The 10,314-nt window shown below is 41.9% G+C and overlaps 1 protein-coding gene across 1 annotated transcript in view; it reads right to left on the reverse strand.

Annotated features, from left to right (window-relative positions):
* Nucleotides 1–443: 443 nt before the first annotated feature.
* Prrg4 (proline rich and Gla domain 4) overlaps nucleotides 444–10,314 on the reverse strand; it is an 18,817-nt gene continuing 8,946 nt past the window's right edge. Inside the window, exons 4-6 of the mRNA XM_031371222.1 lie at nucleotides 9,790–9,838; nucleotides 8,634–8,766; nucleotides 444–2,285 (exon numbers count right to left, since the gene is read on the reverse strand). Coding sequence (XP_031227082.1) covers nucleotides 2,054–2,285; nucleotides 8,634–8,766; nucleotides 9,790–9,838 — 414 coding nt within the window. The 3' untranslated portion in view covers nucleotides 444–2,053. The remainder of the gene's footprint in view (nucleotides 2,286–8,633; nucleotides 8,767–9,789; nucleotides 9,839–10,314) is intronic.

The following is a 10,314-nucleotide window of genomic DNA, read 5'->3' on the forward strand; positions in this document are numbered from 1 at the left end:
GCCTCAAACTTGTGATCCTCATGCCTCTGCTTCCTAAGCCTTGAGAGTGCTGGTATGTTATACCAGGTCCAACTGATTACAATGCCATAAAAGAAAGGCTCACACACTCACATCCATACACACTGCAATATAATGTAGACTTTCTAGATACTTCATTTGGATGTAATCATCAAATGCAAGCAGGACTGCAACCTCTCTCTATAAACATTATAAAACACAGTAACAATTTATATAATCCCTCAACATTTTTTCAGTTGAGTTTTCAAGAGTATGTGCTTCCTTGACCTCGGCATATATAGTTTCTGTACTTTAAACTAACAAGCAATGGACTGCTAACAATCAGTGGGACTCAAATATACAAGCATATAAGCTAGTGAGCATGCGCTCCACACTTGTGTGGTATACTCTGCTACACTTTTGTTTTTTTGTTTTTGTGCTGGGGATCTAACCCAGGTTCTTGCTCAGGCATGACTTTTCCACTGAGCTCTTCTTCTACATTAAGGAAGAACTGGTCATTTATGTGATTATGACAAGTATCTGTTAAGACTATGATGTGTTTTCTGTGTGCTAAGATATACTAGGAGAAACAAGGGAGACTGAGAATTTAGCTTAATTGTGCAGCATGTGCTAAGCATATATGATGCTTTGGTTCAATCTCCAGCATGCATGCACACACACACACACACACACACACACACACACACACACATACATACACACGCACCGCAATAAACAAACAGATCGACAACAAAAAAAACCCACTGATGCACATAAGATGTAAAGGTGACTTTAGTTAATACTGCTGGGGACCTCAAACTCGGGGCCTCATGCGTGTGAAGCAAATATTCTATTAGTAAACTTCTAGCTCAATATTGTATGCAAGCTTGTGCATGTCAAGGCCAGAAGTTGATATTGGGATCTTCTTCAATTGCTTTCCACTTCAATTTTTTTTTTTAAATGGTATTTTAGACAGGGCTTCTTTGTGTAGCTCTGTCTGTCCTGGAACTAGCTCTGTAGACCAAGGTGGCTTCGAACTCACAGAGATCTCTGCCTCTCCAGTGCCAGGATTAAAGGCATTCACCCACCTCACTGGCTCTACCTTAAATTTTGAGACTGAATTTAGAGGTTCCTGATTCAGCTCCTGTGGCTAGCCACCGAGCTCAGGGGTCCTCTTGAATCCTCCTACAGTGCTGAGATTATAGGTGTGCACCCAAGCACTCAAATCTGTTTGGTTTGTTTGCTTGTTTGCTTGCTTGCTTGTTTTGTTTCTTGTTTGTTTGTTTGTTTGTTTCAAACATGGGTATTGAGGATTGAACTCAGGTCCCTCATGTTTGTATGATGAGCACTTTCCAAGTGAGGCATCCCCTTAGTCCATGAATAGCAATTTTTAAAAAACAAAAATAAACAAACAAGAACTCTTGACACCATTGAACTGTGATTGATAGTGAGTGAAAAACTAACACCTGCAACTTTGATGAATGCTCTACACTAATTAGAACAGAAAACCAACTGATTATATCAAGGCCACAAATTTACACAGCAAAAACATCAAATTCTATGAAGTATTTTCAGCCGAAAAGAAATCCTAAGGAAGATCCAATCTCATGATCTAAGACTGACAGTTCCCGGTTGGCTACTTTTAATTATTCTACTAATAACAAACTGTGTTTTCTGACAGGGTCTTGACAGAGCCCAGGCTGGTCTTGAACTCCCATCCCTTCCCTCTAAGCCTCCTGAGTGTTTGTAGGCACACACCACATTATCCAGCTACAGCAAAGATTGTTGAACCAGTACAGTATACATGGCAAAAGGCGCTTTCTTCTTAACTTCATGGTATGGAGTTGAAGTTTCTTACCAAGACGATAGCGATCCAGTCCGGGTTCAAGATGAAAGCAGAGCTGTGGTGAAGTCTGTGCTGTATGTATCGTTTCTTTATTCCTTGCGATGTGTCATAAAAAGCTGAACAAGCAAATCTTTTTCTTTTTTTCCCCCAGGGAGAACAAATTATTCAACCACATGAATGAATGTCTTCCAGCAAGGCAGCTAGATAGGCTTAGTGAGACGGGAGTGACATAGACTTTTTAAATACCCTAAATCCTCTTGCAGGCCCAGGATAGGGAGGTGGTGGTGAGACACTGTGCTTTCTGGTCAGTGCTACTGCCTGTTCATAGGAAGGTAGTCCTGTATCCTCTGAAGATGTCGATGGAGACAAGACAGCTTCCTCAGGGGTTCTGAAAACAATGGAGGGTGTGTGTCTGGCCGTTCTTGTATAGGCAGCTGAAGAGCTAAACAGAGAGATGACATTTATGTTTAACAGAGGTGAATTTTTTGGTTAACATAATGACATTAAAAAATTCTAGTAGCCAGGCTGCTGTAGCAGATACCTTTAATGCCAGCACTCAGGGGACAGAGGTAGTGTAGTCAAATCTTTGAGTTTAAGGCCAGCCTAGTGTATAGAGTGAGTTCTATGACAGCCAGGGCTACACAGAAAAGCCATGTTTGGGAAGTCTAAATCATCAATCAATCAATCAACCAACCAACCAACCAACCAATAATCAATCTAAACTTCACTAGGCACACCACTCCAGAGGCAGAGGGAGATATATCTCTGTGAGTTCAAGGCCAGCCTGGTCTATAGGGTTCCAGGGTACCAGGGCTATACAGAAAAACCCTGTTTCAAGTTTTTTAAAAAAAAGGAAAATGAAACTCACCATTTCAGCTAGACTGTACCCAGGATCCGAGTGTTTCCACCTCCTTAGCACACTTACGAACATGCACTACCATGCTCGACTTTTTTTTTTTTTTGATACAAGGTTTCTTTGTATAGCCCTGGCTGTCCTGGAATTCACCTCTGTAGACCAGGCTGGCCTCAAACTCAGAAATCACCTGCCTCTGCCTCCCAAGTGCTGGGATTAAAGGCATGCGCCACCACTGCCTGGCCCCATGCTCAACTTTTAAATCCATTTATTTATATTGATTTCATGTGTATGACTGCCTTGCCTGCATGTATGTATGCTTGACACTGGGTGCATGTGCTTTCATAGCAAGTACTTCTTCCGCTGACCCATCTTCTCAGTCCCAGTTTGGGATTTTTGTTTGATTGTTTGAGACAAGTCTCCCTATAGCCCACTTTTATCAAGAGATCTTGTGTAAAAATAAATAAGGCAGAGAAGCATTGAGAAAGACATCTGACATTGACTTCTGGGCCTCCACACATGAGAGTGAACCAAAACACATGTGCATGTATCCATATAACCATCCCCCACCCCAAACACACACACACACACACACACACACACACACACAGGGGTAGTGTGGGGGTGGAGGGGATACAAATCCTAAACTGGTCATAATGGTCCATTCCTAAAATCATAACACTTGGGAGACAGAAGCTGGGGCCATCCTTGGCTACATAGCAAATTCAAGTCCAGCCTGGTATGCATGAGGCCTTGCCTTATTTAAAAAAAAAATCCAGCTGGACATGGTGGTAAAAACCTTTAATCCTAGAACTTGGGAGGCAGAGGCAGGAGGATCTTTTAAGTTTGATTGAGTAAAGAGTAACCATGTCTTGAAAACAAAACAAAACAAAACAAAACAAAACATAATACCCAAAACTGCCGGGCGGTGGTGGCACACACCTTTAATCCTAGCACTTGGGAGGCAGAAGCAGGCAGACTTCTGAGTTCTGGGCCAGCATGGTCTACAGAGTGAGTTCTAGGACAGCCAGGGCTATACGGAGAAACCCTGTCTCGAACAAGAAAAAAAAAAATACCCCAAATCAACCAAACAAAAACCCAACTATTTTTGATAAATATAAAATCCAATTCATTAATATCACAGCAGGTTTACTTTACATGCAAGAAGCCCAAAGTAGTCTTTCTACTACTTGGTATAATAGAAGTGCTAAGAGCTTTGATGTCTCCGGTCAGAGGTGGTGCTGAAACTATATTCTGTCATCCCTGTTCAAAGTCAAGCTCCCTGACTCAGTTTCCCTGTCTCTAAGATGGGGCTAATGAGGCTACCTCCTCAGTCGGGGTGGACTGAGTAGGATGTTTGATGTAAGGCTTCCAGCAGTGTGAATCCTGTTTTTCCTGGCCCCTGAAATCAAATCTGGGCTTTGTGAGGTGGCATGACACCAAGCCAAGGAGACAGATTCTCTACAGCCCTGTTGCCTGGTTGACCTTTCACTCTTCCCAAGCATTACTTCTGTCAGGCAAGTCTAGACGTGGCTTGCTTTCCGTGGTTCCGGAACTCCCGAACTCACGCTTCAAAGCCTCCTTTATTCTGGTCTCACCACTTTTCATAGCTTTCTGCTCAGTTAAGTAGAACTCTCAGTCTCTCCTTTTCTCTCTTCTCTTCTTTTATTCTCCTCTCTTCTCTCCTCCCCCTGTCCCTTTTCCTGAAACCAGTGTCTACTGTAGCTCAAGCTGGCCTCAAACTCACTATGTGTTAAGGATGACCTCGAACTCCTGCCTCTACCTTGTGAGCATTGAGATTACAGGCATGCACTACCATGCTCTAATCATGCAGGGCCAGGGTTTGAACAATTGACTTTATGAATGCTTAGTCAATTGATCTCTGAACTGAGCTACACCCCCAGTCTCCTTCTCTGTGCTTTTGACTGGCACTGTTCCATTGTGGAAATGCTGTCATTCTGTATGGACAGGGTCTTCCTTCCAGGTTACTGAGCTGACCTTGAACTCACTATTGTAGCTCATCTTAAACTGGCAATCCTCCTGCCCAGTTCTAGAATTGTAGATTTGTACCAATATACCCAACAAATCATTCCATAAAACCTTATCAGCTAGTGAAAGGTAAAATGCCACGTGGGTCTGATGTTTTCAATGTATGGCTTTCCACTCTTTCATACACACATACACTTGTGGAAGCTTGAGGACAACTTTCTCATTTGGTTCTCTTCTTCTACCATGTAAAAGCTCAAGGACTGAACATGGGCCATCAGAGTTAGTGGCAAGTGCTTTTACCTACTAAGCCATCTTGTTTGTCTACAAACTACAGTTTAAATGTTAGTAAATTGAGCTGTTTAGACTTGTGAAGTTGGCTGACTAGAAAGTATCAATGCATAAATTAACCTCCTATAGTTAAGGGTAATAAAAGAGTTAAGATTCAGAGCTGATTTTGACTAACCTCTAACCCGTGTCTATAGCATCATTTTTCCACTAAGGCACAGCTAACTTAGGTCTGGGGAGTTGACTTAGTCAGTGCCTGTTTGTCTTGAAACACAGATAACTTGAGTTTGGATTCCCAGGCCTATGTAAAAGCCAGACACAGCCAGACACGGTGGCACAGGCATGTGCCATCCCAGCATACTCTATGTCATTTCAGGGGCTTATTGGATGTTGGTCTGTCCCCTCTGGACAAACATCAGCTCAAGTATCTTTTGACAGGCAGTCATTTTTGTTTACTCTCTTGCATCTACCTTTTTTTAAAAAACTGTTTTCTATGAGCCGCCAATGCTCTTAACTGCCGAGCCATCTCTTCAAGGCCCTCTTGAGCTATCTTTAAAACCTTTGATATAAAAGATTATCTTGTTCTACCAAATCCGAATTCCCCCCGCCCCTGGTCCTTCAGCCAGAAGTCAAGACAGAACTCACATTCTCCCTGTGTCTCCTCCAGTTTCTACCAGACACCAAGTCTCACAGCCTCTTTTCCCTCAGAGACAAGTCCAGACTCCTGACCTCTCCTGGGATTCCCACGCTGGCTTCGTGATGGATGCACCTCTACCCTACAGCAGGTTCTTCCTGCTCCACCATGTTTTATTCAAGCACTGTTCTCCCAGGATGCAACCAACTACTGCGTTCTCAAAAACAGTTGCCAAAAATGAAGCTTTCTTTTAATTCCTCTTGCTCCATGGAGGGTTCACCTGTCACCATCATCCCCAAGCTGAAATTACCCAGTCCTTTCATATGTTAAATTTGGACTCTCTCTCTCTCTCTCTCTCTCTCTCTCTCTCTCTCTCTCCCCCTGTCACCCCCCGCTCTCTTACCTTAACCAAATAGTAATCACTCCATGTCTTCTTTGAACAACTCCCCTTCATTTTTGAAAACTACAAAAACTACAGAACGCATTGATCAGAGGTGGACACTAGAGACCACAGCACATAGCTCGTGACCAGCATAGCTGAAGTTACTTACACAAGGACTAAGGCAGATTCATTAGTCAATATTTTGTAATCTGCAGAGTCTAACAATCTATTTATGACATATCTCTATTTTAATTTCATATGAACATATGAATGCTGGTAAATCTATAATCAGTCCAAGTTCCAAAATGGCTTTGTGTTTGGTTGTTCTGTGGTGCTGGGAATTGAACTCAGGGCTTTAAGGACTATTTCTTTATTTGCTTATTTATTTAAATAATGGAATTAAACCCAGGGCCTCACATGTGTTATCTAGGTGTTCTACCATTGAGTGGTACACTTGGTCTGGAAGCTATTTAAAAAGAAAAAGAAAAAAAAAGCACAAACAGTACATGGGAAGATAAAAACACAGTTTCTCAAACTTTTGGTACAACCTAAGTTCACAAATGAGTGATAATAACAATAGCTAATACTTATTCAGTACTATACACCAATGATCTGGCCACCATATCGCACAATACCAAATGGCGCCATTCACACACATTTGTGTAAAGGCTACTCCAGTGGAACCATGCAGTACAGTGGCCTTGATGGACATGGAAGTAACATGTCCAAGTTCAAAGGTCTAGTCACTCAAAGATCACTCAAGTGCACTCAAGATCTGAACACTGGCATTCCAGCACCTGTGCTTTCACACCCTGTCTAAGACTGGAACAATACACTTTGGTCTCTTTCAGAAACAAACGCTGCTCTAATATTGCTGTTGTTTCAGGAAGGAATCCCATCTTAGAGTAATGTGCCAGAATATTATATAAATCAAGTGGCGAATGCAAATTTACAAGGAGGTGCTCAGTGTTTTAAAAATACTGCACCAGATTAACCAGTCAGACTAATACTGTGTAGTTCTGCTTGTGGGAGGTCACAGGAGTAAAATTCACAGAGGCGGAAGGTAGGACGGCGCTGAGCTTGGCCTAGGGACTTGAGCAGGAGATGGAGAGTGACTGGGGTCACAGATACGGAGCTAGAGATGATTGTAAAGTCCTGTGAGTCTGTTAATGTACTACTTATCCTTAACTGGGAATAATTTTGTTTTACTAATTTTAAGTTACCAATAGTTTAAAGTTGGGTTCCCACCCACCCCCTACACTTAAAACAAGGTGCCATATGTCCCAGACTGGCATCCAGTTTGTTACATAGCCAAGGATTATTTGAACTTCTGATCCTCCTGCCTCCGATCCCTAGTGCTGGTAATTTGTAGGCTTGTGCTACCACACCAGGTTGAATGTGATGCTGGGGACGGAACCCAGGGCTTCTCAAACACTAGGCAAACCCTCTACCAACTGAGCCACACCTCTAGTGCCTGCATTAATTTGTTTCTGCCACACAGATTAAGTTAGGACTTTCTGTTTCTGAAAATAAGGGACGGTGGTGTGGAAAGGAGTGGACATGGGCTAGTCGGCACGCGCTCTACTACTGAGCCACAGCTCTAGTCTTTAGATTTCTGAGACAGGTCTCTGCACGAAGTCCACACAGGTACTGAGCTTGCATTCTTTTCCCCTACCTCCCAAGTGCTGGGATTGTAGTTATGAGCAGTTATACCTAGATCTTGTATTCTTTTGAAGGATCTTAGAAATAGCATCATTAGAATGTTTGTCATGACTCACAGGTGCCCACATACACACTAAATAAAAGAATAATTAAAAAAAAAATCTTGCCGGGCGGTGGTGGTGCACTCCTTTAATCCCAGGCAGAGGCGGGCGGATTTCTGAGTTCGAGGCCAGCCTGGTCTACAGAGTGAGTTCCAGGACAGCCAGAGCTACACAGAGAAACCCTGTCTTGAAAAAAACCAAAATCATTAGGTTGTTAATATGGATGTTAAAACACCAAACATCTGTCAGCTTAGAGTCTGGGAAGGCATCATTAAGTGTAATGTGGGGGCCTTAACTGGCCCTGGAGTAGAGAGGACAGTAACAGAGAAACTGGCAAAATATAAATTTAGTTTAGCTGGTGATAATGTTACAATGTTTTTTGTATTTGTGTATGTGTGTGTGTGTGTGTGTGTGGGGTGGTCAGAGGTCAACATCAGTGTTTTTCTCAGTTACTCTCCACCGTATTTTTGAGACAGGATCTCTCACTGAACTGCAACTTGCTGATTAAGCCAAGTTGGCAAGTCCTAGGGAATCTCTGTTCCCATCCCCTTGAAGCTGGGATTACAGCCTCATGCTGCCACATTAAGCTCTTCTAGTTGCTGCTAATCCAAACTCAGGTCTTCTGCCTGTGGAGAATGGACTTTACTGACGGAGCCATATCTCTGGCACTATTTGCTTAGTTTTGACAGATCTAATACGGTAACATATTTGGAAATAATGAGAGAAACTGAGCAAAGGGTGTGTGAAAATTCTCTGTGCTGTCTTTGCAGTCTTCCTAACTATGTAAGAATATTGTAAAGACCTAAAAACAAAAGCTACCAGCTTGATCCACTTAAACGTGACAATGCACCATGTGTCCTAATGACCTGCATATTGTGGCTTACCTTGGATACGGCTGCCTGTTACACTTGGTGATACAGAGATAGTAGCCAAGCAAACCAAAAACAACCAAGAATACTCCAGCCACAATTAATCCAGTCAGAAGGCTCATAACATCAATTTTCTCTTTGTTAACATCTTTAAAAAAAACATTAAAATAAATTAATAGCATGATTGAAAAGCATCATCCATAATTTCAATACATTTAGCACATTATTGAGAAGATTCTCATCATTGACAACTAACTTATCTTTACTTTTTCTTTCTTTTCTGTTTTTGTTTTTTTTTTTTTTGTTGTTGTTGTTGGTTTTTCTTGAGACAGGGTTTCGCTGTGTAGCCCTGGATATTCTGCAACTCGAACTATAGACAAGGCCGGTCTCAAACTCGGAGATACACCTGCTTCTGCCTACCCCAGTGTTAGGATTAAAGGCCAGGCGATACTGATTTCTCTTAAAGTCTTTGTGTTAGCATGTTAGATAATCTACCTGAAAAAAGGTAAACAATATTTGTTCTTTAAATATGTATATATATGTATACATATATGTACATATATAAACATATATAAAACATATGTACATATATATATATATAAATAAAATTTATTTACTGTGTGTGTGTTGGGATTGTATCATGGCACATGTGCGGATGTCAGAGAACAATTTTTGAGAGCTGTGTGTGTGTGTGTGTGTGTGTGTGTGTGTGTGTGTGTGTGTGTGTTTTGCTGGGGATCAAGCCTAGGGGCATGAGCTTGCTAGGTAAACACTCCTTAACTGAAGCTGCAGCCCCATCCCTACCATCAACCTTATCCAGCAATTTCAGTTACCTACCATAGGTATTCTGTTCACTTGTAATAGTAACAAAGGAAAAAGTGATACGAGTTTATAAGTAGAACTAACAGAGCCCTACTTTTGTGCAAGTTTTAACTTTGCTGAGCTGCTTAAAACACCTTTGTGCGCATTAGCTCATTACCCGACTATCTCACCAAACTTGATTTTCAGTGTGTAAACAGATGAAGGTAGCCTTCTGTCTCACACAGCCCAGCATATAATTGAGAAACCGTCCTCGCTCGGTATGCAGGTTGAGCAATAGCCAAACTCAGACATCAGAACTAAAATGGATTACCAAGGGGAGAGGTGAGGAGAGCATGCAGCTCTGCCTTACCTGATCCTGTGGTTGGTCCTTTAATTGAATAAGTTTGCCAAAATGTGATCTAGGAAGAAAAGATGAAAATGTTAAGTTTATGTAATTTATCATCGCTTCTTTTGTTCCCAGTGACCTAGATCGGAGGTGGTAAGCTCTCGGCATGCATGGGACACAGGTAGAACACCAGTCCATTCAAGTTGAAGGGAGTGACTCATTCTGCCCTTCCTGCTATCTGGTTAATTGGTGAAGGGACTGTTGCCAGTTTCAGCTCTCCATTACCAAGCCCTGTTAGTCTCCCCCTAACCCAGCTGGGGCTCTTTCTAAGATAGTGGGGATTGTCACATTTCAGAGGTACCAAATGGGGAGGAAGTTGAGGACTTTCTGCACTGGGGGCGTGACGCTTGGTTTGCTAGGATGGTTGACTTTATTGACTTGCAAAGTTATCTCTGAGGCAGTTTAAGTTCTGTGCTTTGAAAGAATACAAGATATTTTCTTTCTTTCTTTCTTTCTTTCTTTTTTTTTTTTTTTTTTTTTTTTTTTTTT

This window comes from Mastomys coucha, unplaced genomic scaffold, assembly GCF_008632895.1.
Source record: "Mastomys coucha isolate ucsf_1 unplaced genomic scaffold, UCSF_Mcou_1 pScaffold15, whole genome shotgun sequence".
NCBI classification, from domain to species: domain Eukaryota; kingdom Metazoa; phylum Chordata; class Mammalia; order Rodentia; family Muridae; genus Mastomys; species Mastomys coucha.